The 27,600-nt window shown below is 35.6% G+C and overlaps 2 protein-coding genes across 5 annotated transcripts in view; both read right to left on the reverse strand.

Moving 5' to 3' along the window:
• Nucleotides 1-27,600, reverse strand: part of LOC123525566 (RB1-inducible coiled-coil protein 1-like) — an 88,105-nt gene that overhangs the window by 40,706 nt on the left and 19,799 nt on the right. For all 3 annotated transcript variants that reach the window (XR_008370076.1, XM_045304709.2, XM_053537753.1), the window contains exons 3-12: nt 19,160-19,286; nt 17,308-17,389; nt 16,737-16,822; nt 16,005-16,120; nt 11,401-11,487; nt 9,014-9,155; nt 8,534-8,590; nt 6,178-6,348; nt 4,043-4,227; nt 262-448 (exon numbers count right to left, since the gene is read on the reverse strand). Coding sequence is in view for 2 of the 3 variants with exons in the window: in XM_045304709.2 (XP_045160644.2) it covers nt 262-448; nt 4,043-4,227; nt 6,178-6,348; nt 8,534-8,590; nt 9,014-9,155; nt 11,401-11,487; nt 16,005-16,120; nt 16,737-16,822; nt 17,308-17,389; nt 19,160-19,286 (1,240 nt within the window). In the remaining variant the exon portion in view is untranslated. The remainder of the gene's footprint in view (nt 1-261; nt 449-4,042; nt 4,228-6,177; nt 6,349-8,533; nt 8,591-9,013; nt 9,156-11,400; nt 11,488-16,004; nt 16,121-16,736; nt 16,823-17,307; nt 17,390-19,159; nt 19,287-27,600) is intronic.
• Nucleotides 20,688-27,600, reverse strand: part of LOC123525564 (poly(U)-specific endoribonuclease-B-like) — a 97,565-nt gene continuing 90,652 nt past the window's right edge. Inside the window, exon 8 of one of the 2 annotated variants that reach the window (XR_008370078.1) lies at nt 20,688-20,995. The gene's annotated coding sequence lies outside the window, so the exon portion shown is untranslated. The remainder of the gene's footprint in view (nt 20,996-27,600) is intronic. The other variant, XR_008370077.1, reaches the window with a different exon arrangement.

A 27,600-nucleotide genomic window follows, 5' to 3' on the forward strand; every position in this document is an offset into this window, starting at 1 on the left:
GTATGTGTTTAATGACAATTTTGAGAAACAGAAATTTGTGACCACTGACTTGCAAAAGTTACTCTCTAGATCATTTCAATTACTTCCAATTAACTCTTTTTTTACAGAAACAACATGTCCCTCAGCTCAGAGGGGTAAATCTTTACTTGGGATTCCATTGCCTGTATACATTTTGAAGCTCTGATACCCATTTATTTCTTGTCATTATGTACAAAAGAACAAGAGAAATATTTTGTCATCATCCAATATAATCCAACTTACTGAAAGAAATTTGCTGGAGAACTGTTTTCTTCGAACCACTTCAATCATAAGCTGTGCATAAACTTTTGGAGCATCCTGTACTTGGTGTAAAATATCCAGTCGTTTTCTAAGCCTCCTTAGGTTACCAAGATAAATGGTAAGTTTACCATCAACATCACAGATCTTCTTTTCCACATACATCACCCATCTACAAAAACAGGAACAGAATGAATATTACTGTTTCTATGCTGAGATAAATACATACAGTTTCCTTGAACTTGAAAATATGAAAAGTTCTAAATAAATATGCTGCAATAATCAACTACATCTTTTATGTATATGTGTTGTGTTTTAAGTTCTCTTCTGAGTATGACATCAGGCACAGGACAGCACTGTGGAAGAACCATCAACCATCTATAAGCAAGCTGGACAGCTACCTCACGTGATCACTCCATAAGGGCTTGAATCCTGAGAGGTAAGGGACAAGTGATTTAATTCTGAAGTCAGCAAACTTAATTACCCTTTGGCAAACAAAGACCACCTTAAATCATATCTTAAGAATTTTTCAACTATAAATTATGAAAAACAAGATGTTTTACATTAGTTGCATACATTTTATCTCCTGATATCTATCAAAGTAAAAATGTATACAAACTGAAATTATTCTTAATAGTATTAAATATTCCATACGATTTGTATCTCTTGAGTCACATCTTTTTATATGAAATAGGTTTCTTACTCACTGAAATTGGACTATATCAATTAATTCTGTGTATTCACAAGCAATAACAGTGTAACAACAAGAGCTGTCCGTAAGACAGCGCGCTCCACTATTCGGGGATTTGACAGTAAAATGAATATATGTCTGAATAAGAGACCTCTACTTTAAAAAGGAAGATACACCAAGGGGCATAATTCCATCAAATACACAAATTTGAGTTATTAGGATTGTTACAACACATGCAGATGATGATGATAATGATATATTTAGAGTTTCAAGTCATTATCTTATATAGTACCAAAGTTATGTCCAGAAAACGAAGTTTGTAAAAAATTTAAGTATAAAAGGGGCATAATTCGGTCAAAAATACAAATCAGAGTTATGGGGATTGTTACCACACATGCAGATGATGATGATAAAGATACATTTTAAGTTTCAAGTCTTTATCTTATATTGCATTAAAGTTATATCCAGAAAGCGAAAATTGCAAAAAGTTTAAGTACAAAAGGGGCATAATTCTGTCAAAAACACAATTACAGTTATGGGGTATGTAGCCACACATGCAGATGATTATAAACAAATACTTTTAATTTCAAGTCATCATATTCTAAAGTACCAAAGATATGTCTATAAACCAAGCTCTCGAAAAACTTTAACATTAAAATAATTCAAAGTATAACTTCTTGGTGACCTTGACCTTGGGTATAATGGGCTCAGCCCCAGCACATAATTTGTTTGTATGCTGGACAATGTTTATGTGAACTTACAGTGTGATATAAGCAAAGGTAACAAAGATATGATAGAAAAACAAAGGTTGCCAAAAAAATTTAACCTTAAAAATAACCTAAGTATAAGACCTTGGTGACCTTGACCTTGGGTATAATGGGCCCAGTCCCTAAACATACTTTGTTTGTATACTGGACAATGTTTATGTAAAGTTACAGTAAGATATAAGCAATAGTAACAAAGATATGACAGAAAAACAAAGGTTGCCGAAAAACTTTAACCTTAAAAACAAGAGGACCATGATGGTCCTGAATCGCTCACCTCTTCCCACATGACCCAGTTTTGAGTATGACATCGTTTTTTCTATTATTTGACATAGTGACCTAGTTTTTGAGCTCATGTGACCCAGTTTTGAACTTGACCTAGATATTATCAAGATAAAAATTCTGACCAATTTTCATGAAAATCCATTGAAAAATATGGTCTCTAGAGAGGTCAAAAGATTTTAATAATTTTAGACCTACTGACCTAGTTTTTGACTGCAGTTGACCCAGTTTCAAATTTAAACTAGATATCATCAAGATGAACATTCAGACCAACTTTCATACAGATCCCATGAAAAGTATGGCCTCTAGAGAGGTCACAAGGTTTTTTTATTATTTGACCTACTGACCTAGTTTTTTAAGGCACGTGACCCAGTTTCAAACTTGACCTAGATATCATCAAGGTGAACATTCTGACCAATTTTTATGGATATCGGTTCACAAGTATGGTCTCTAGAGAGGTCACAAGGTATTTCTATTTTTAGACCTAATGACCTAGTTTTTGACCGCACATGAACCTCTTTCGAACTTGACCTAGATATCATCAAGATGAACATTCAGACCAATTTTCATACAGATCCCATGAAAAATATGGCCTTTAGAGAGGTCACAAGGTTTTTCTATTATTTGACCTACTGACCTAGTTTTTGATGGCACGTGACCCACTTTCAAACTTGACCTAGATATCATCAAGATGAAGATTCAGATTAATTTTCATACAGATCCCATGAAAAATATGGCCTCTAGAGAGGTCACAAGGTTTTTCTATTATTTGACCTATTGACCTAATTTTTGAAGGCACGTGACCCACTTTCGAACTTGACCTAGATATCATCATGGTGAACATTCTGACCAATTTTCATGAAGATCTCATGAAATATATGGCCTCTAGAGAGGTCACAAGGTTTTTCTATTTTTAGACCTACTGACCTAGTTTTTGACCGCACATGACCCAGTTTCGAACTTGACCTAGATATCATCAAGATGAACATTCAGACCAACTTTCATACAGATCCAATGAAAAATATGGCCTCTAGAGAGGTCACAAGGTTTTTCTATTATTTGACCTACTGACCTAGTTTTTGACGGCACGTGACCCAGTTTCGACCTTGACCTAGATATTATCAAGGTGAACGTTCTGACCAATTTTCATGAAGATCTTGTGAAATATATGGCCTCTAGAGAGGTCACAAGGTTTTTCTATTTTTAGACCTACTGACCTAGTTTTTGATGGCACGTGACCCAGTTTCGACCTTGACCTAGATATCATCAAGGTGAACATTCTGACCAAGTTTCATGAAGATCTTGTGAAATATATGGCCTCTAGAGAGGTCACAAGGTTTTTCTATTTTTAGACCTACTGACCTAGTTTTTGATGGCACGTGACCCAGTTTCGAACTTGACCTAGATATCATCAAGATGAACATTCTGACCAACTTTCATAAAGATCCCATGAAAAATGTGACCTCTAGAGTGGTCACAAGCAAAAGTTTACGGACGGACGCACGCACGGACGCACCGACGGACGACGGACACCGCGCGATCACAAAAGCTCACCTTGTCACTTTGTGACAGGTGAGCTAATAACCTAAGTATAAGACCTTGGTGACTTTGACCTTGGGTATAATGGGCTCAGCCCCTACACATACTTCGTTTGTATACTGGACAATGTTTATGTGAAGTTACAATAAGATATAAGCAATAGTAACAATTTTTATGTGAAGTTACAGTAAGATATAAGCAATAGTAACAAAGATATGACAGAAAAACAAAGGTTGCCGAAAAACTTTAACCAAGAAGGGTCACGCCGACGCAGACGCAGACGCCAGGGCAAGTAGTATAACCCCCCTATTCTCCGAATAGTGAAGCTAAAAACTCCTTTTACATTTGACATTCTTTTTAAATACCCCCCCCCCCCCCTAACTCACACCCCTACTTGGCTTTCTTCATAACTGCTCTCCATTCAGGCAATGTAATGCAGCATTATTATATGCTTTTCCCCAATTTTCTTTTGACGATAAATCTCATTTACCTCAATCTTGTGTGTAGATTAACAGAAAGTTCCTCTTTTGCCATGCGACATTTCTTCTTGATTTCTCGCAAACGTGAATGGTTCTTCATCATCTCTATCAGCTGGTTACGATGACTTGAACACAAGTCAGGCAAGATTGATCGGTCCCTTAAGTTACTTAACCTGTTCTGATTCTGTACAAATCCCTACAAAAAAGAAGTTGTCCTTTCTATACCTAATCAACAATTGATATAAATAAAGGAAGCATGGAATATATAGAGGATATTACACGAGTATCTTCTCATACCGAATTTATTAAACGAGTTGAATAAAATAATAAAATGCGAGGCTATGCTGAGCATAATATCAATTTTATTCAACGAGTTTAATAAATTTAATGTGGAAAGACACAAACGTAATATTCTTTTTATCACATGTAAGCTTTTCCTGTTGAAACATCAAAATTTCTTATTTCTTTACCTATTACAGACCAAACAAGGCACACTGAAAGACAGCTAAATCCCCCGCCACTGCTATGGATAGTGAAAGGGTAAACCTTTGATTTTAGCTGTGACCTTGACCTTGAACTGACATGGCTGACTCATGAATTCTGCACAACGTCTTGATGAGGTGATCATTTGACCAAAGTTTCATGAAAATCCTTCAAGGGGTTTAGGAGATACAGAGCTGAAACCGTTGACCTTCAGTTGTGACCTTGACCTTGAGTTGACATGGCTGACTCATGAGTTCTTGATGAGGTGATCATTTGACCCAAGTTTGATGAAAATCCTTCAAGGGGTTAAGGAGATATAGAGTGGACACCAAATGGAAGGCTCAAACCTTCGACCCTTAGTTGTGACCTTGACCTTGAGCTGGCATGGTTGACTCATAATTTCTGCACATCGTTCTGATGAGGTAATCATTTGACCCAAGTTTTATAAAATTCCTTCAAGGGGTTTAGGAGATATAGAGCGGACACGAAATGGAAGGCTCAAACATTTGACCTTCAGTTGTGACCTTGACCTTGAGCCAACTTGGCTGACTCATAAGTTCTGCACATCGCCTTGATGAGGTGATCGTTTGACCCAAGTTTGATGAAAATCCTTCAAGGGGTTTAGGAGATATAGAGCGGACACAAAATGGAAGGCTCAAACCTTTGACCCTAAGTTGTGACCTTGACCTTGAGCCGGCATGACTGACTCATGGGTTCTGCACATCGTCTTGATGAGGTGATCATTTGACCCAAGTTTTATAAAATTCCTTCAAGGGGTTTAATTGATATAGAGCGGACACAAAATGGAAGGCTCAAACCTTTGACCTGGAGTTGTGACCTTGACCTTGAGCCGGCATGGCTGACTCATGGGTTCTGCACATCGTCTTGATGAGGTGATCATTTGACCCAAGTTTTATAAAATTACTTCAAGGGGTTTAGGAGATATAGAGCGGACACAAAATGGCAGGCTCAAACCTTTGACCTTGATTTGTGACCTTGACCTTGAACCGACAAGGCTGACTCATGGGTTCTGCACATCGTTTTGATGAGGTGATCATTTGACCCAAGTTTCATGAAAATCCTTCAAGGGGTTTAGGAGATATGGACCGGACACGATTTTGTTATGGACGGAAGGACGGAAGGACGGACAGACGGACAGACGGACGGACGGAAGGACGGACGGAAGGACGGACGCAGACCATTCCTATAATCCCTCCGCCACAGCGGGGGATTAATAAATTCACCCAACATCTCCTATAAATAAACGAAGTCAACGTCAAAGGTTTATTACACTAGTGTATTATCAAATCTATATTATGGCTTTATTTCACTCCCGCGACGTTAAACATGTAATAAAAGTACATATCAGCTTTGAAATGAACTTTTAAATTAATAGAAAAAATATTCTATTTATTTATCATAATGGAATAAAACGTCAAACAAAAGAGACATATTGGAACTATAACATTTGCTAGTCTCTGCTATACAAATAGTATATACATTTCCCCTCTCTTTTATAACCTCAGCCTTATAAGCATGCTTTTTTCTAAAAAAAATCTTCTATCTCAGATGCTCTTAGTATTTAAATGCATTTATAAGCATCCTAACGGTCAACAATTATTCCTAAACAATGCCACAAAACAAACAAGGAAATGAGATATACTTGTGCTAATTCTGCCTGTTCTTGCACTATTTTTCTGGCCCCGGAAATGATCTGATCCAACCCATACAGTCTATCTTCTAAACCTTTCACCTCCTTCATACTGTCATTATGAACCTCTTTCATCATTTGATCCACCTCAGCTTTAAGTGTTTCATCCACTTTCTGATCCAACTAAAACATATATTGTTACAATGTTTGTTTCAATAAAAACAAGAGCTGTCCGTAAGACAGCCAAGCTCGACTATTCGAAATATTGTCCCAGAAGCAGGAAAATATTACCCAAAAAGGTTAAATATCAAAAGATTTTTAAGTTCAAAAGGGGGAATAATTTGACCAAAATGCATATCAGTTATGGGACTTGCTGCTATCAACTAGTTTTATAACCCCGAAGGCACATGTGAAGTTTCAATTCAATATCTGCATTAGTTTTGAAGATAGAAACTTGCATGTAAAACTTTAACCAGAATTTTCAAAGTCCAAAAGGGGGCATAATTTGCCCAAAATACATGCCAGAGTTAAGGGACTTGATCCAGTGAGGTTAGTAATTGATCTAGGAAAAGAAAAAATAAGTTTCAAATCTATATGCCTTTTAGTAATAGCTGTATGTACTTGCACGCAAAACTTTAACCAGAATTTGCTAAGTCCAAAAGGGGAAATAATTTGGCCAAAATGAAGGTCAGAGTTATGGGACTTGCTGCTATCAACTAGTTTTATAACCCTGAAGACACATGTGAAGTTTCAAATCAATATCTGCATTAGTTTTGGAGATAATAAATTGCATGTAAAACTTTAACCAAAATTTTCTAAGTCTAAAAGGGGGCATAATTTGCTCAAAAAACATGTCAGAGTTATGGGACTTGACCCAGTGAGGTTGGTAATTAATCTAGAAAAAGAAAAATAAGTTTCAAATCTATATGCCTTTTAGAAATAGCTGTATGTACTTGCACGCAAAACTTTAACCAGAATTTTCTAAGTCCAAAAGGGGAATAATTTGGCCAAAATGAAGGTCAGAGTTATGGGACTTGCTGCTATCAACTAGATTTATAACCCCGAAGACACATGTGAAGTTTCAAATCAATATCTGCATTAGTTTTGGAGATAGTAACTTGCATGTAAAACTTTAACCAAAATTTTCTAAGTATAAAAGGGGCCATAATTTGCTCAAAATACATGTCAGAGTTATGGGTCTTGACCCAGTGAGGTTGGTAATTGATCTAGAAAAAGAAAAAATAAGTTTCAAATCTATATGCCTTTTAGTAATAGCTGTATGTACTTGCACGCAAAACTTTAACCAGAATTTTCTAAGTCCAAAAGGGGGCATAATTTGGCCAAAATGAAAGTCAGAGTTATGGGACTTGCTGCTATCAACTAGTTTTATAACCCCGAAGACACACGTGAAGTTTCAAAACAATATCTGCATTAGTTTTGGAGATAGTAACTTGCATGTAAAACTTTAACCAAAATTTTCTAAGTCCAAAAGGGGGCATAATTTGCTCAAAATACATGTCAGAGTTATGGGACTTGACCCAGAGAGGTTGGTAATTGACCTAGAAAAAGAAAAAATAAGTTTCAAAGCTATATGCCTTTAATTGACGGCTGTATGTACTTGCATGCAAAAACTTAACCAAGGTGTGACGCCGACGCCGACGCCGACGCCAGGGTGAGTAGAATAGCTAGACTATTCTTTGAATAGTCGAGCTAAAAACAACAGTTTCTAACTGCAATGTTGCAATACCATATACCGGTATTTCTGTGTGATCAAAATTTCAGATAATTACAAAATCTTTTTATATAAGATTTAGTTTTCATATAAGCAAGAGTAATTAAAATCACTATCACTGTTTTCCCAGGGGAAAAGTTTTTTGACAAATAATCAAAATTACTAAATTAGCAGAATATCATCATAGAAAATGTTTTGGATTTTACAAATATCCCCAATTTCTGAATATTTTTTTGAAATTGAAGCATAACTCTGCCATTTATATTACAGTCTGTACAAAGTTACTTCCCATTATTAATTTTGCTATACATCAAACACACAAAATAAAACTAGATGCACTTGATGGCAGTCATTTTTGTTATGATAAATACATTTATGATAACAAAGATAATCTTGAAGTTTAAACATCCTCATTACATGTATCAGTGTATTCTGCATTGTTATCAAATAGTTTTGATTAAACCATCTTCTGTCAATAGACCACTACTATTTCATTAGGAGGCAGCTTGTATTTTGAGAAATCTTTCCTGCAGGACTTTGCTGTTAAATTTCTTACATATTCAGTTATATTAAAAATGTCAAATCTACTGCACATACACATATGTGCTGTTCTCTTTCACCTGTTATATTCCTTACCTGTTCTGTAGCTTTTCCACACTGCTCCACCATGTCATGTAGGGTATGGCTGCTGTCCTGAAATCATTCAATTTTTGTTGTATTTTTTTAATTTCATCATTTTACATTATTGACTTAAACTATTTACTGATCTTAACAATTTAGAAAACGTAACTTGTAACATGTTGTGTTTTTTTTTCTCCTAAAATAAAGTAAAACAAAAGATCCATTTATGCAGATGGATTCCTAACTTATGTTATTTGAAAATGTTAATAAAAAACTTCATATTTCTGACAAATAGGCAAGTTCTGTTCGGTGAGAAGTTTACAGTCTTGTTTGCATACACTTATAAATACAAGAACTGTTGGTAAACTGTTCATTTAAAATCACTGTACAAAATTTACTCAAAATCTGACAGAAATGGGACAAAATTTTGATAACTGTTTCAGGTTTTAAATGTATCACAATCTTATTAAGTGTGTAAGATTTTCTGTTATATACCTGTGAACTTATCCAGTCAAAGAGGGTAAATTTTGACATGCCTTCTGTAGAAGAGCTACTATCAGTTGCTGTTATATCACATGATCTCACTAGGGAAGGAAGCACTGGGATTTTGGACAATAACTGTAGTGACAGAGTCACACTGAAATGAAAACATAACATAGCACTTTAGAAAAAAGGAGCTTCAATAAACAAAATACTAAAATCAGCCAGTGCCTAAAAAGACAAAAACTGGTATTCAAGTCAAACAAATCAGTACCTCAGTAATGAAGTAAAACAATCAGTACCTTGGTAATCAATAAAAAACAATCAGTTCCTTGGTAATCAAGTAAAACAATCAGTACCTTGGTAATCAAGTAAAACAATCAGTACCTTGGTAATCAAGTAAAACAATCAGTACTTTGGTAATCAAGTAAAATGATCAGTACCTCGGTAATCAAGTAAAACCAATCAGTTCCTCAGTAATCAAGTAAAACAATCAGTACCTTGGTAATCAAGTAAAACAATCATTACCTCAGTAATCAAGAAAAACCAATCAGTTCCTCAGTAATCAAGTAAAACCAATCAGTTCCTCAGTAATCAAGTAAAACAATCATTACCTCAGAAATCAAGTAAAACCAATCAATTCCTCAGTAATGAAGTAAAACAATCAGTACCTTGGTAATCAAGTAAAACAATCAGTACCTCAGTAATCAAGTAAAACCAATCAGTACCTCAGTAATGAAGTAAAACAATCAGTACCTTGGTAATCAATAAAAAACAATCAGTACCTTGGTAATCAAGTAAAACAATCAGTACCTTGGTAATAAAGTAAAACAATCAGTACCTTGGTAATCAAGTAAAACAATCAGTACTTTGGTAATCAAGTAAAACGATCAGTACCTCGGTAATCAAGTAAAACCAATCAGTTCCTCAGTAATCAAGTAAAACAATCATTACCTCAGTAATCAAGAAAAACCAATCAGTTCCTCAGTAATCAAGTAAAACCAATCAGTTCCTCAGTAATCAAGTAAAACAATCATTACCTCAGTAATCAAGTAAAACCAATCAATTCCTCAGTAATGAAGTAAAACAATCAGTACCTTGGTAATCAAGTAAAACAATCAGTACCTCAGTAATCAAGTAAAACCAATCAGTTCCTCAGTAATGAAGTAAAACAATCAGTACCTTGGTAATCAAGTAAAACAATCAGTACCTTAGTAATCAAGTAAAACCAATCAGTTCCTCAATAATCAGTACCTTGGTAATCAAGTAAAGCAGTCAGAGCATTAACAGTCACAGAACTGGTAAACAAGCAAAACAGACTGAGAATTAGTAAACAAGCAAAACAGATTGAGCATTGGTAAACAAGCAAAACAGACTGAAAATTAGTAAAGAAGCAAAACAGACTGAGCATTGGTAATCAAGTAAAACAATCAGTACCTTGGTAATCAAGTAAAACAATCAGTACCTCAGTAATCAAGTAAAACCAATCAATTCCTCAGTAATCAAGTAAAACAATCAGTTCCTTAGTAATTGAGTAAAACAATCAGTTCCTTAATAATTGAGTAAAACAATCAGTACCTCAGTAATCAAGTAAAGCAGTCAGAGCATTAACAGTCACAGAACTGGTAAACAAGCAAAACAGACTGAGAATTAGTAAATAAGCAAAACAGACTGAGCATTGGTAAACAAGCAAAACAGACTGAGCATTGGTAAACAAGCAAAACAAACAGAGCAATTGTAAACAAGCAAAACAGACAGAGCATTGGTAACAAGCAAATCAGACTGGGCATTGGTAACAAGCAAAACAGACTAGGCATTGGTAAACATGCAAACCAGACTGAGCAATTGTAAACAAGCAAAACAGACAGAGCATTGGTAACAAGCAAAACAGACTGGGCATTGGTAAACAAGCAAACCAGACTGAGCAATTGTAAACAAGCAAAACAGACAGAGCATTGGTAATAAGCAAAACAGACTGAGCATTGGTAAACAAGCAAACCAGACTGAGCACTGGTAAACAAGCAAAACAGACAGAGCAATTGTAAACAAGCAAAACAGACAGAGCATCAACAGTCACAGAGCTGGTTAACAAACAAAACAGTGCATTGGTAAACAAACAAAACAGAGCATTGGTACACAAGCAAAACAGACAGAGCACTGGTAAACAAGCAAACCTGTCAGAGCATAAACAGAAATAACATTGGTAATCAAGCAGAACAGTCAGACCAATGGTAAACAACCAAACCTATCAGAGCATTGACAGCCTCTATTATATACAAATAAATAGAACAGTCTACAAAGTAATCAAATAAAACAATCGTATAAGCAAAACAGCTGCTGCCTGAGTAAATCAGTAAAAAAAAGAAACATTACCACAAGTAAAACAATCAGTACACAATTACCTGCTTATTAATTCCCTATATGTCTGTCTGTCTTCCAGATACTGTTTGTAGGTCTCATGAAATGTCTCAGATCTATGATGAAGTTCACTGAAATGCAGAAATTCATCATGGTAAACTCTTCTACATGAATACAGTCAAACTTTATTATCTCAATCTTGACAGGACTGGCAAAACTTGTTCCAGTTATTGTTCGAGATATCAAACAATATAGATTATACAGCGATTTGGACGGGACCCAACGTTGAGTTCGAGTGAAGGGTGGTGTTCGAATTATCTGAGTTCAAGCAAACAAATAACTGTTTAATAAAGTTTCAGTAAAGAAAATCAAAGGCCTGAATGGCCTGAGTCGGCTAATGATTGATGTACTGACAGTATAGTCTACCAGTTTCAGTTTGTTTTTAGTTTTTTTCTTAAAATTTCATAACACAGCTCGATATTTACCCAAAATATTATATCCGGATACGATTACACTTTTCTCCAGTTTGAACAATATATTTTACAAATTGTGATGATACGAAGACATTTAGCAGCAATTGGCAGTATCTGACGTTGAAGTTAATGGTTAAATTACCTCTTATTTAAATCTTCATAAAAAAGTTGTTTCGTTACGTGAAAGCAGCCAAACATAGACGATCTACTTTCGATTTCAAAAACTACAAGAAAATACAATTTAACGTTTCGCCGATTTGTTTATTTCTCGAAAAATAAGAATTAAAATCATTTTTAATATCAGTAGTAACTAAACAAACCAGTAAGAGCTTCTTCTTCCGATAATTTATCCGTTTACTGACTGCAAAATTCAACCCACGCAAAGTTTATAGAAATCATACGATGCGTGTTTACGTTCAATGTGGGAGCATTAAGGCTGATCGGCTATGTTACCTAACGCATCCAGACGATTCAGATTTTGTTTTTAAAAAAGCATTGTGTGCGTTTCTGTAATTTTATATACGTTTTTATACGCTTAGAAATTATTAGACATGCGTATTTGCATTATTTCTATACGTAATTTACGCTAATACGCATCTTATCTGGAGTCCGTCCTGTGGAACTATTGTTTGTCTTTCGCTGGATGTTACCCAAGCTTTGTAAGCCTGCGCAATTCTTAAAATGCACATTTATGCTTAATGAGTTACATTCGAGTATTGCACAATTACAAGTCATAAATATGACAGATTACATCGTATATTGGTCATAGCAAAGGGAATTGACACAATTTAACTTCATTCATGCAGTGAACTGTTTGAAGTTTGAGAAATCTAATGGAACTACATCCCTTCACTGTGTTATTTGGTCCATTTAGAGAATCGTTGGATAGCAAGGACTCGTCAAAAGGCTTTCAGCCTTTAGCCGACTCAAAAATAGATGAACCCTGTAACATACATATATCTTTAGGAAATCACTTGGTAACAAATTAATACACCTATTGTTTGATCAACAAAGTCTTAGTGGGTTTCTCACAAATTTCAGCATTATTTTGCAAGGTCAAGATATAAGTTACACATAAACCTAAAGTTCTAGAGGCCTCTAGAGATGGAAGTAGGAATTTGTTTAATCCTTAAGATATCTTTAATTAGTTATGTCAATTTCATTGCCAAAAATGTGTTTCTCCACAAGTAAATCTCCAGCCCATGAACAGTTTTGAAAAAACATTTTTTTTTTGCAATTCTACATTTTGTTATGCTTGCTAATATATCTGAAAAATTTTGTAACAATACATCAAACAAGAGCTGTCCGTAAGACAGCCAAGCTCGACTATTCGAAATATTGTCCCGAGGCAGGAAAATATTACCTAAAAAGGTTAAATATCGAAAGAGTTTTAAGTTCAAAAAGGGGAATAGTTTGACCAAAATGCATATCAGTTATGGGACTTGCTGCTATCAACTAGTTTTATAACCCCTAAGGCACATGTGAAGTTTCAATTCAATATCTGCATTAGTTTTGGAGATAGGAACTCGCATGTAAAACTTTAACCAAAATTTTCAAAGTCCAAAAGGGGGCATAATTTGCCCAAAAATAGATGCCAGAGTTATGGAACTTGATCCAGTGAAGTTAGTGATTGATCTAGAAATAGAAAAAATAAGTTTCAAATCTATATGCCTTTTAGAAATAGCTGTATGTACTTGCACGCAAAACTTGAACCAGAATTTTCTAAGTCCAAAAGGGGGCATAATTTGGCCAAAATGAAAGTCAGAGTTATGGGACTTGCTGCTATCAACTAGATTATAACCCCGAAGACACATGTGAAGTTTCAAATCAATATCTGCATTAGTTTTGGAGATAGTAACTTGCATGTAAAACTTTAACCAAAATTTTCTAAGTCCAAAAGGGGGCATAATTTGCTCAAAATACATGTCAGAGTTATGGGACTTGACCCAGAGAGGTTGGTAATTGACCTAGAAAAAGAAAAAATAAGTTTCAAAGCTATATGCCTTTAATTGATGGCTGTATGTACTTGCATGCAAAAACTTAACCAAGGTGTGACGCCGACGCCTACTCCAGGGTGAGTAGAATAGCTAGACTATTCTTCGAATAGTCGAGCTAAAAATAAAGACAACTTTAAATTTTAACTTTCTTGTCATCCCTGAAGTTTTAGTCGTGGAATTTTATAATGGAAAATACCCAACTAAAAATCATTTTGAAAAGGCTGCTATTACCAACCTTGGAGTTCTATCATGATATATACATGTATTTTGAATGGTGTAGTCTTATATTCATTTTAACCCTTATCATGTTGGACACAGATTTATTCTGCCTTTGCAACCAGTGCAGATCATGATCCGTGCAGTCTGATAATGACCTGCACTGTTCACCATTCAGTCAGTATTTTTTTTGGTATGCACCCCTTTTAACAGTTAATACAAACTGAAAGATAGACAAGTTCATTATAGAAATTTAGCAGGGTAAGGGTTAAAGAAAAGTCAAGAAAAACCTTGTGAAAGAAATGATGGCTCAAACAGGAATTATACTGTTTTTAATCATTCAGAACAAAATTTACATTATGACCAATAACTTAACATAAAGAACTTTCATTCCATATCTTGAACTCATGTGGGCAGGGGTCACACTGGGAATTTTTTTCTCTGAGCCACTGCTTTTTCCGAAGATGAAATTATGAGGCCAACAACGGCGAAGCGCATAACACTGACGTTCTTGTAAGACTACATTTTATGTACCAAAGTACTCATACCACTCAAGAAATTAATGTAGTTATAACATATTTCTTAGTAACCCTTTAAAAGACTATTTAGAAATCAATTTTTGTTAACATCTAAAATTATCATTATTATAAATATCTGCCATTTAATAAAAAAATTCTGAACATGATATTTAAAATAAAGATGTCAAAAAAGAAGAAATTTTGTTTAAGCAGTGTCTTATTTTGCATATTGCCTATAAGTGGGTGGAGTTCGATGCCTTCGCATGTTTTATTCCCGAAAAATACTTTAAAATATGAGCTCCTTTTGCAGCAGTTTTTATATTTTTCTTAAATGTAGACTCTTTATTGGCTTTTTATTTAAGACTGCACTAAAAAATCTCGTCAGAAATGACAGAAATTTCCAAAGATTAAGGTCGCGAAAATGGGTGACAAATACGGAAAACGTAAATCAGAATTAAATTTTTTATAAAATACCTATGTTTTATTGCCTTTCTATCATCATATCTATTCAATACTTACAATTTCTGCTTATCTAAAGCATTTTTATTTGTTTTTGCCCAAACTAACCCTCGGCAACTAACATGATAAAAGAAAATTTACTACAGACTGTCTAACGGCCGATTGCTCATAAAAAGGTATCAAGTGCACAAAATGATGATTATAATTAGGTATCCAGTTTGTTATTCAATAATCTAATTATCGCAAATTAACTGCCTGGTCAAATAAAAGTTTTGCAAATTGGCTTCCTCCCTTTCAATAACAGATGTTGTTTGTCTACACAGATTATCGATTTTTCACACCCTTTGGTTCCTAAAATGGCAATAATCGTAGTTTTGTAGACAGACGTAGCTTCGGGCCATTTTCGCCACTTAGAAAATTTCGGAGCTACATTTAACTTTTTGTCGCAAATGGCTCAAGTGGCGATTGACAGCGTGACCCCTGTGTGGGGAAGTTGTCAGTGAGTTATGGGGAATACATTATTCTAGTATAAGAACCAGGAACAGGTTCACAATCCATGAAATTAAATCTTGATAGGCAAGAGCTGTCACTTTTAGTGACAAATGGCCCCGAAGCAACCCATGGGATTAGATGAACATTTGTGTTAGGGTTAGGGTTTAGGGTAAGCGTTGGGGGCCTTGACCTTGACCTGAGAGACCTGGGCCATAAGCGCGACATACCTTCTCAATATGGTTAACATTTGTGTCAAATTATTTTCAAATCCCCCTATGAATGTTGAAGTTACAGACTGGACAAGAATATACACAGACACACACACACGGATGGACGGACAGTGCGATTTTAATATGCCCACCTTAGAGGGCATAACAAATAAAATTCTCTTTCATTTTATCTTCTTAAGTTAAAATCTATTAACTCATATCCTTATGGCTAAACCACCAATTTTCATGCCCACTAAATTGAATGATTTTACAGTATATGATACCTTGTAACATCTTCAAGGTTAGCCACCACCGCTGCCCAGCCCTGCTGCTGTAGGTGCTGATCATGTATCAGTCTTTCACATGCTTTCAACTCTTCTGTGTCCACATCTTGAAATTGCTGTCAATTTAGAAATAGTAATTTTTTCAAATACTGTTTGTGAATGCAAATAAAACTGTTTGGTCTACTTTCCACATCACTAAACTCAATGGTAACATCACAATTACTGATGAAGATTTAAAAGAAAACATAAGAAATATTTCTAAACATCTTCTTTTAACATGAATGCAGCCCTTCAGAGTAAATATTTGTTTACTGCTCTTCATCTTATGTTTTTGTGTAACATTTTTCTCAAGCTCTGTGTAATATTTGTAAAATGTCCCTAAAAAATATATAGAAATAATTTCAGTTCCATAACAGAACTCATTTTTTTATTTTTAGTTTTGTTTAACATCGCACCAACACAATTATAGGTCATATGGCGACTTTCCAGCTTTGATGTTGGAGGAAGACCCTAGGTGCCCCTCTGTGCATTATTTCATAACAAGCGGGCACCTGGGTAGAACCATCACCTTCCGTAAGCTTCCTCACATGAAAAATTCAACGCCCCAAGTAAGGCTCGAACCCACGTCGACGAGGGGCAAGTGATCTGAAGTCAACGACCTTAACCACTCGGCCATGGAGGCCCCCAGAACTCATTTAAAACCTATTTAAATTTGGACAGTTATAAACATACCAGAGCTAGCTGTGCCCTTGATACAACCGTTTCATAAGCTGGTGGCATTAACAAAGACCCTTCCACTTGACCTTGAAGATCTATGTCTGAATATAAAATAGCAAATAAACATGTAGTTAATGGCAAAATAGCACAATGTCATTTTAACACCTCATCATATAAATAAAAGTATGTAACAGGCAGTTTAGGTGGGGACACAGATAAATTAGTCTTGGCTAAATCCACTTAATGTTTGTTTGGTAAAGAACACAAGTTCCAGAGATGTCAGTACAGCTTACCACCATGTCTCTTTCTTTCCTCATTCTAAAACATTTCTCAGTCAAAGACTTTTAATTCATTTAAATCTCCATTGTTTTCTTTTTTGGAAACTGAACATGAAATACATTTCTAAGGAAATGAAACAAAAAATCAGCTACTGTTAAGTTTTGCTTTATGCCTAACATTATGTGCACTAAACTACTTGTCAGCTTTATAAACTTACTCAGTACCAGCTTTAACCCTCTTATCTCAAAGTACTTCAGCTGTTTCAAACCAGCTTCAAAATACTCTAGATCAAATGTATAACTCTTACCAGATCCATAGTTCACACTAGGCGATGGAGGCACAGAACTCTCTATAGTACTCTTGCTGAACAGAAATATTGGGTTGGTATCCTGAAACAATAAACACAAATAATAAGTAAACAATAAATTCATACCATAGGTTAATGAATGCTAAGCATTTGTCAACATAAGAATAAAAGTATAACTATAACAAAAAACTATCACCCTAAAAAAACAAACATGCTCATACAAAAAACTCAGTTAAACTGCATTTCTACTATGACCTGTACATTATTTCTAGTTTTCTGATTCATACTATTTGAAGTGGCCACTTTTCTCATTTTGTTTAAGAACAAACAAAATAATCTCATGAAAAATATCTGTTTTTATCTTACTGGTAATATTCGTGCTAACTGTAGAACGAAGACGTAAGAAAGAGAACAAGAGCACCGCCTTGCGGGTGCTGACGCTCATCTGATTTTTTTTGTGTAATAGAAATATTGTCCTACCCATGATTTTCTAAGTCTAAAAAGGGCCATCATTCTTGCCAAAAGCAGGTTAGAGTTATGTTTCTTGATGTTCAGTGTCCACTTATGATGGTGAAAAACTGTTGCAAGTTTTAAAGCAATAGCTTTGATAGTTTATGAGAAAAGTTGACTTAAACATAATACTCAACCAAGAAAATTATTTTCTAAGTCCAAAAAGGGCAATAATTATTGCAAAAAGCAGGATGGAGTTATGTTGCTTGCTGTACAGGGTCAGCTTATGATGGTCAACAAGTGTTGCAAGTTTCAAAGCAATAGCTTTGATAGTTTAAGAGAAAAAGTTGACATAAACATAAAACTTAACCAAGAAATCTGATATTTTCTAAGTCCAAAAGGGGCCATAAATCTTGCAAAAAGCAGGATGGAGTTATGTTTCTTGCTGTACAGGGTCAACTTATGATGGTGAACAAGTGTTGCAAGTTTTAAAGCAATAGCTTTGATAGTTTAGGATAAAAGCTGACCTAAACATAAAACTTAACCAAGAAAACTGATTTTCTAAGTCCAAAAGGGGCCATAAATCTTGCAAAAAGCAAGATGGAGTTATGTTTCTTGATGTACAGGGTCTGCTTATGATGGTGAACAAGTATTCCAAGTTTCAAAGCAATAGCTTTGATAGTTTAGGAGAAAAGTTGACCTAAACATAAAACTTAACCAAGAAATCTGATATTTTCTAAGTACAAAAGGGGCCATAAATCTTGCAAAAAGCAAGATGGAGTTATGTTTCTTGCTATACAGGGTCAGCTTATGATGGTGAACAAGTATTCCAAGTTTCAAAGCAATAGCTTTGATAGTTTAGGAGAAAAGGTGACCTAAACATAAAACTTAACCAAGAAATCTGATATTTTCTAAGTACAAAAGGGGCCATAAATCTTGCAAAAAGCAAGATGGAGTTATGTTTCTTGCTATACAGGGTCAGCTTATGATGGTGAACAAGTATTCCAAGTTTCAAAGCAATAGCTTTGATAGTTTAGGAGAAAAGCTGACCTAAACATAAAACTTAACCAGGCAACGCCGACGCCGACGCCGACGGTGAACAAGAAAAGTTGACCTAAACATAAAACTTAACCAAGAAATCTGATATTTTCTAAGTACAAAAGGGGCCATAAATCTTGCAAAAAGCAAGATGGAGTTATGTTTCTTGCTATACAGGGTCAGCTTATGATGGTGAACAAGTATTCCAAGTTTCAAAGCAATAGCTTTGATAGTTTAGGAGAAAAGCTGACCTAAACATAAAACTTAACCAGGCAACGCCGACGCCGACGCCGACAACCGCTCAAGTGATGACAATAACTCATCATTTTTTTTCAAAAAATCAGATGAGCTAAAAATGAAATACCGTTCCAGCGTGGTATTTTCCGACAACAGCATTTGGGTCAAGACTTTCTCCGCCACTGATCAACAACACTTGCTTGTCTTCTGGGATCCTACAACCCCTTGCAATTACACCCTGCAGACTTGAGACCCTAAAATTATTATTATCTGATTTTCAAACTATAACAAATACCAATAAACCTGGAAGTACCTGCAAGATTAGTCAAACAAATTGAGACTTTAAACTGTATTTTGTGTCTCTTAGATGAAATAACTGCAGAGAAAAGCTGTGAGTGCTATAAAATCACACATACCAAAATTACTCTAAATTCTTTCAACATTAATTTTACAGGACCCTCTATTCACTCATTGTTACCACCATACAAATAACAAGACAGACAGAAAAGTTAAGTTTACATAGTACCATACACTCAAGTACTAAAATATTTGGCTAGAATATGTGAAAATAAGAAGTTTTGAGGGGATTTTTTTTTCAAAATTGTGGGAGGAAAGAGGACTGGTGCCAATGTTCAGCACTTAAAATAAAAAATCATGGGTCTGGTTTTAAATCCTTTACTTTCTGTCTATCTACTGATTATAATGTATGAAGCAGTCACCTAATTTGATAAAAGGCTAGCCTTACTTGTATATAAATAAAAACAAGATTGTTGAAATTTATTCTCAATATATTTTGGTTACAGGGTACAAATCACATTGCATTTTAGTTCTCTTTGAATAAATTTCATAGATCCACAAGACTTAATGTTATGTTAAAAAACACCAGCTAGTCAACTAGGAAAATAAATTTTTTCAATGTTAGGCAAGTATTGCTATCAATATGCACATGGAACTTCCACAGCATAAATGTCATAAAAGGAGTTAACCAAAAACAATGGATTAAATAACACATGTACATTCTGCTATGATAATCAATATTATACAAACAAGTACCGGTATATTTCATGTTTATCACAAACTAGAATGTGTCTGTAGGACACAGGGTGTGCCCCCACTGGTACCTTTGTCAAAATAAGGGGCAATAATTCAACTGTTTGCAGTCTTAAGGGGGTATAGCCTCAACACAATTTTTAATATATAGGATTCATTATTCTAGGTCATATACTTTTTGAGCTATGAGCATCACAAACAAAAAATCCACTATTTTGGCTATTTCAAGGGCCATAACTCTGTAATAAGTGCTAAAGTCTCAAGAAGAATGCCAAATGTGCAAGGTCACATCATGATGACTCATGCAAGGTTTCATGAATATACATCAAATACTTTTTGAGCAAGGCATGTCATTAGGTGAAAATGTGCATTTTTTTCACTATATATCAGGGGCAATAACTCGGATGAAAAATAGAAGGTATGCAAGTTTATATCATGACAAAGACTTGTGCAAGTTTTCATCAATATATATCAAATACTTTTTGAGCTAGGTGTGTCACAACGTGAACATGTGCATTTTTGACTATTTCAGGGGCCATAATTCTGGAAATAGGGGATAGAGTCAGACGGAAAATAGGAGATGTGCAAGTTCATATCATAACAAGAGCACTGCCTTGCAATGCTGACACTCATCTGATTTTTTTTGTGTAATAGAAATATTGTCCTACCCATGATTTTCTAAGTCTAAAAAGGGCCATCATTCTTGCAAAAAGCAGGATAGAGTTATGTTTCTTGATGTACAGTGTCCACTTATGATGGTGAAAAACTGTTGCAAGTTTTAAAGCAATAGCTTTGATAGTTTATGAGAAAAGTTGACTTAAACATAATACTCAACCAAGAAAATGATTTTCTAAGTCCAAAAGGGGCAATAATTATTGCAACAAGAGGACCATGATGGTCCTGAATCGCTCACCTCTTCCCACATGACCCAGTTTTGAGTATGACGTCATTATTTGACATAGTGACCTAGTTTCTGAGCTCATGTGACCCAGCTTTGAACTTGACCTAGATATTATCAAGATAAAAATTCTGACCAATTTTCATAAAGATCCATTGAAAAATATGGTTTCTACAGAGGTCACAAGGTTTTTCTATTATTTGACCTATTGACCTAGTTTTCGAAGGTATGTGACCCTGTTTTGAACTTTACCTAGATATCATCAAGGTGAACATTCTCAGTAATTTTCATGAAGATCTCATGAAAAATATGGCCTCTAGAGAGGTCACAAGGTTTTTCTATTTTTATACCTACTGGCCTAGTTTTTGACCGCATGTGACCCAGTTTCGAAACTCACCTAGATATCATCAAGGTGAACATTCAGATCAATTTTATGAAGATCCTTTGAAAAATATGGCCTTTAGAGAGGTCAAAAGATTTTAATAATTTTAGATCTACTGACCTAGTTTTTGACCGCAGTTGACCCACTTTCGAACTTGACCTAGATATCATCAAGATGAACATTCAGACCAACTTTCATACAGATCCCATGAAAAGTATGGCCTCTAGAGAGGTCACAAGGTTTTTTTATTATTTGACCTACTGACCTAGTTTTTTAAGGCACGTGACCCAGTTTCAAACTTGACCTAGATATCATCAAGGTGAACATTCTGACCAATTTTAATGGAAATCCATTTACAAGTATGGCCTCTAGAGAGGTCACAAGGTTTTTCTATTTTTAGACCTGCTGACCTAGTTTTTGACCGCACATGACCCTGTTTCGAACTTGACCTAGATATCATCAAGATGAACATTCAGACCAATTTTCATACAGATCCCATGAAAAATATGGCCTTTAGAGAGGTCACAAGGTTTTTCTATTATTTGACCTACTGACCTAGTTTTTGATGGCACGTGATCCACTTTTGAACTTGACCTAGATATCATCAAGATATCTCAGTATTCAGACCAACTTTCATACAGATCCCATGAAAAATATGGCGTCAAGAGAGGTCACAAGGGTTTTCTATTATTTGACCTATTGACCTAGTTTTTGAAGACACGTGACCCACTTTCGAACCTGACCTAGATATCATCAAGGTGAACATTCTGACCAATTTTCATGAAGATCTCATGAAATATATGGCCTCTAGAGAGGTCACAAGGTTTTTCTATTTTAAGACCTACTGACCTAGTTTTTGACCGCACGTGACCCAGTTTCGAACTTCACCTTGATATCATCAAGATGAACATTCAGACCAACTTTCATACAGATCCCATGAAAAATATGGCCTCTAGAGAGGTCACAAGTTTTTTCTATTATTTGACCTACTGACCTAGTTTTTGATGGCACGTGACCCAGTTTCGAACTTGACCTAGATATCAACAAGGTGAACGTTCTGACAAATTTTCATGAAGATCTTGTGAAATATATGGCCTCTAGAGGGGTCACAAGGTTTTTCTATTTTTAGACCTACTGACCTAGTTTTTGACCGCACATGACCCAGTTTCGAAGTTGACCTAGATATCATCAAGATGAACATTCAGACCAACTTTCATACAGATCCCATGAAAAATATGGCCTTTAGAGAGGTCACAAGGTTTTTCTATTATTTGACCTACTGACCTAGTTTTTGATGGCACGTGACCCAGTTTCAAACCTGACCTAGATATCATCAAGGTGAACGTTCTGACCAATTTTCATGAAGATCTTGTGAAATATATGGCCTCTAGAGAGGTCACAAGGGTTTTCTATTTTTAGACCTTCTGACCTAGTTTTTGATGGCACGTTACACAGTTTCGAACTTGACCTTGATATCATCAAGGTGAACATTCTGACCAATTTTCATGAAGATATTGTGAAATATATGGCCTCTAGAGAGGTCACAAGGTTTTTCTATTTTTAGACCTACTGACCTAGTTTTTGAAGGCACGTGACCCAGTTTCGAACTTGACCTAGATATCATCAAGATGAACATTCTGACCAACTTTCATAAAGATCCAATGAAAAATGTGACCTCTAGAGTGGTCACAAGCAAAAGTTTACGGACGGACGCACGCACGGACGGACGGACGGACGGACGACGGACACCGCACGATCACAAAAGCTCACCTTGTCACTTTGTGACAGGTGAGCTAAAAAGCAGGATGGAGTTACGCTGCTTGCTGTACAGGGGCAGCTTATGATGGTGAACGAGTGTTGCAAGTTTCAAAGCAATAGCTTTAATAGTTTAAGAGAAAAAGTTGATCTAAACATAAAACTTAACCAAGAAATCTGATATTTTCTAAGTCCAAAAGGGGCCATAAATCTTGCAAAAAGCAGGACAGAGTTATGTTTCTTGCTGTACAGGGTCAACTTATGATGGTGAACAAGTGTTGCAAGTTTTAAAGCAATAGCTTTGATAGTTTAGGATAAAAGCTGACCTAAACATAAAACTTAACCAAGAAAACTGATTTTCTAAGTCCAAAAGGGGCAATTAATCTTGCAAAAAGCAAGATGGAGTTATGTTTCTTGATGTACAGGGTCTGCTTATGATGGTGAAGAAGTATTCCAAGTTTCAAAGCAATAGCTTTGATATTTTGGGAGAAAAGTTGACCTAAACATAAAACTTAACCAAGAAATCTGATATTTTCTAAGTACAAAAGGGGCCATAAATCTTGCAAAAAGCAAGATGGAGTTATGTTTCTTGCTATACAGGGTCAGCTTATGATGGTGAACAAGTATTCCAAGTTTCAAAGCAATAGCTTTGATAGTTTAGGAGAAAAGCTGACCTAAACATAAAACTTAACCAGGCAACGCCGACGCCGACGCCTACAACCGCTCAAGTGATGACAATAACTCATCATTTTTTTTTCAAAAAATCAGATGAGCTAAAAATGATTCATGCAAGGTTTCATCATTTTATATGAAATCTATTTTGAGCTACGTGCATCACAATGTGAAAATGTGCATTTTTTACTATTTCAGGGGCCATAACTCTGGAAACGGGGGCGGAGCCAGACAGAAAAATAGGACATGCGCCAGTTCATATCATGATAAAGACTCATGCAAGGTTTCATCATTTTATATGAAATACTTTTTGAGCTAGGCGCGTCACAAGGTGAAAATGTGTATTTTTTTACTATTTCAGGGGCCATAACTCTGAAAATAGGGGGAGGAGCCAGACAAACAAGACCTGTCTCCATAGGATGACACATGCCCCCGATGGCATCTTAAATGAATAGTTATTGCCGATGTTAGATAGGGCTGTCATTGATTGGGTCTTAGGCATATCGACGATACCGATATATCAGAAGACAAATATCGACGATACATCGATTATTCAGTTAGATTAAGGACCCGTTTGTTCATATGCATACTATATACCTTCCTGTAAATGCTATTTTTAGCTCGACTATTCGAAGAATAGTCTAGCTATTCTACTCGCCCTGGCGTCGGCGTCACACCTTGGTTAAATTTTTACATGCAAGTACATACAGCTATCATTTGAAGGCATAATAATAAATTATAGCTTTGAAAATTATTTGTTCTTTTTCTAGGTCAATTACCAACCTCACTGGGTCAAGTTCCATAACTCTAACATGTATTTTGAGCAAATTATGCCCTCTTTTGAACTTAAGAAAATTCTGGTTAAAGTTTTACATGCAAGTTACTATCTCCAAAACTAATGCAGATATTGAATTGAAACTTCACACGTGTCTTCGGGGTTATAAAACTAGTTGATAGCACCAAGTCCTATAACTCTGACCTTCATTTTGGTCAAATTATGCCCCCTTTTGGACTTAGAAAATTCTGGTTAAAGTGTTGCGTGCAAGTACATACAGCTATTACTAAAAGGCATATAGATTTGAAACTTATTTTTTCTTTTTCTAGATCAGTTACCTACCTCACTGGGTCAAGTCCCATAACTCTGACATGTATTTTGAGCAAATTATGCCCCCTTTTGGACTTTGAAAATCCTGGTTAAAACTTTACATGCAAGTTACTATCTCCAAAACTACTATAGATATTAAATTGAAACTTAACATGTGTCTTCCGGGTTATAAAACTAGTTGATAGAATCAAGTCCCATAACTCTGACATGTATTTTGGGCAAATTATGCCCCCTTTTGGACTTAAAAAAATCCTGGTTAAAGTTTTGCGTGCAAGTACATACAGCTATTACCAAAAGGCATATAGCTTTGAAACTTATTTATTCTTTTTTTAGGTCAATTACCAACCTCACTGGGTCAAGTTCCATAACTCTTAACATGTATTTTGAGCAAATTATTCCCCCTTTTGGACTTAGAAAATTCTAGTTAAAGTTTTACATGCAAGTTACTATCCCCAAAACTAATGCAGATATTGAATTGAAACTTAACACGTTATTCAGGGTTATAAAACTAGTCGATAGCATCAAGTCCCAAAACTCTGATATGCATTTTGGTCAAATTATGTCCCCTTTCGAACTCTTTTGATATTTAACATTTTGGGTAATAATTTCCTGCTTCTGTGACAATATTTCATGTCGAGCTTGGCTGTCTTACGGACAGCTCTTGTTAGATTTACGGCCTACTTTTCATATTTCTGTTTGATTGTGTTTTATTTGTATTTATGAAATAAATAAAAATTAATAACATCTTTCATTTTTATTTTGCCTTCACTCCTTTTTTGCATTCATCCAAATTTACAACTTTGTGAAATTAAGTTGTTTCATAGGGTCTGAACTAGTGTTTATTTGGATAGTTTTTCTCTCTGTAAAATATCAATTTTTGAAAATGGAAATCGATAATCAATCGACAAAAAAATATCGTTGATATATCGATATCGTTTCTATCGATGACAGCTCTAATGTTTGAGTTTAGGACCTTTGACCTACGGAGCTGGGTCTTGTGCGCGACACGTCGTCTTACTGTGTCACACATTCATGCGTAGTTATTTTAAAATCCATGCATGAATGACAAAGATATAGACCGGACATGCCCATCAATGCACTATCATGAAAAATGACCTTTAACGTCTAAGTTTGACCTTGACCTTTAAGCTACTGACCTGGGTCTTGCGCGCCACATGTCGTCTTACTGTGGTACACATTCATGCCAAGTTATTTGAAAATCCATCCATCGATGACAAAGATATGGACCGGACACGCCCATCAATGCACTATCCCTTAATGTCTAAGTGTGACCTTGACCTTTGAGCTACGGACCTGGGTGTTGCGCGCGACATGTCGTCTTACTGTGGTACACATTCATGCCAAGTTATTTGAAAATCCATCCATCGATGACAAAGATATGGACCGGACACGAAAAATGCGGACAGATCGACAGACTGACAGACGACAGACAGTTCAAAAACTATATGCCTCCCTTCGGGGGCATAAAAATAGATGGTGGGCAAGTTCATATCATGATAAAGACTCATGCAAGGTTTCATCAATTTATATGAAATACTTTTTGAGCTAGACATGTCACAAGGTGGAAATGTGCATTTTTTTACTATTTCAGGAACAATAACTCTTGAAATAGGGGGCGGAGCCAGATGAAAAATAGAAGGCACGTAAGTTCATATCATGATAAAGACTCAGGCAAGGTTTCATCAGTTTAGATCAAATACTTTTTAAGCTAGGCATATCACAATTTTTTTCAGGACAGACACACAAACAAACAAGACAAAATCTATAATTATGCCCCCCTCCACTAAGTGTCGGGGGCACAAAAATGTGGCAACCATGTTATAAACAAAGGTATCTTTACTGTTTGAATCTGAAAAATACTAGAGCTATCATCACTGGAGGTGATGAATGTACACTCCCTCCCCTCCACACACACATGCACTGACACAGTATATTGTAATTTGACGCACACAAGATTGCATAATTATGTGGGCTGTATGTATATAGACTTAATGTAGATGTATACACCTTATGTATATAGTATAGTAACAAAAACAAAGTCCCATAACTCTGCAGAATATTTTTCTGAAAGAACCTAACATGCACCATGCACAAGATTGGTACTGATCACTTGTGTGAAGTTTATTGGTACTGATCACTTGTGTGAAGTTTATTGGTACTGATCACTTGTGTGAAGTTTCATTAAATTGAGTGCAAGGGTTCAGGAGATTAGGCATGCACAAGACTGCATATGCAGACTCTATGTATATAATATATTAATAAAAAAACAAAGTCCCATAACTGTGCAGAATTATATTCTGAAAGAACCTAGCATGCACCATGCACAACTAGGGTTATTACTGATTACTTATGTTAAGTTTCATTCAATTGTGTGCATGGGTTCAGGAGATTAGGCACGCACAAGATTGTATATGCAGACTCTATGTATGCAATATTTTTTTCTGAAAGAACCTAACATGCACAATGCACAACTAGGGTTAGTACTGATCACTTGTGTGAAGTTTCATTAAATTGTGTGTGTCAAGGGGATAAGGAGAGTTGGTGCGAACAAGATTGTGTCTACAGACAGATGGACGGACGTTCGGCCGAAATGAGAGGGCCGTTTCTTTTGTTATTTTCTTTTGTTTGAATAGGGTGCCCTGGCCCTTTAATCTATTGTTAACGGATTGAAGTTATTGTTCTCTT

Source organism: Mercenaria mercenaria, chromosome 3 (assembly GCF_021730395.1).
Source record: "Mercenaria mercenaria strain notata chromosome 3, MADL_Memer_1, whole genome shotgun sequence".
Classification (NCBI taxonomy): domain Eukaryota; kingdom Metazoa; phylum Mollusca; class Bivalvia; order Venerida; family Veneridae; genus Mercenaria; species Mercenaria mercenaria.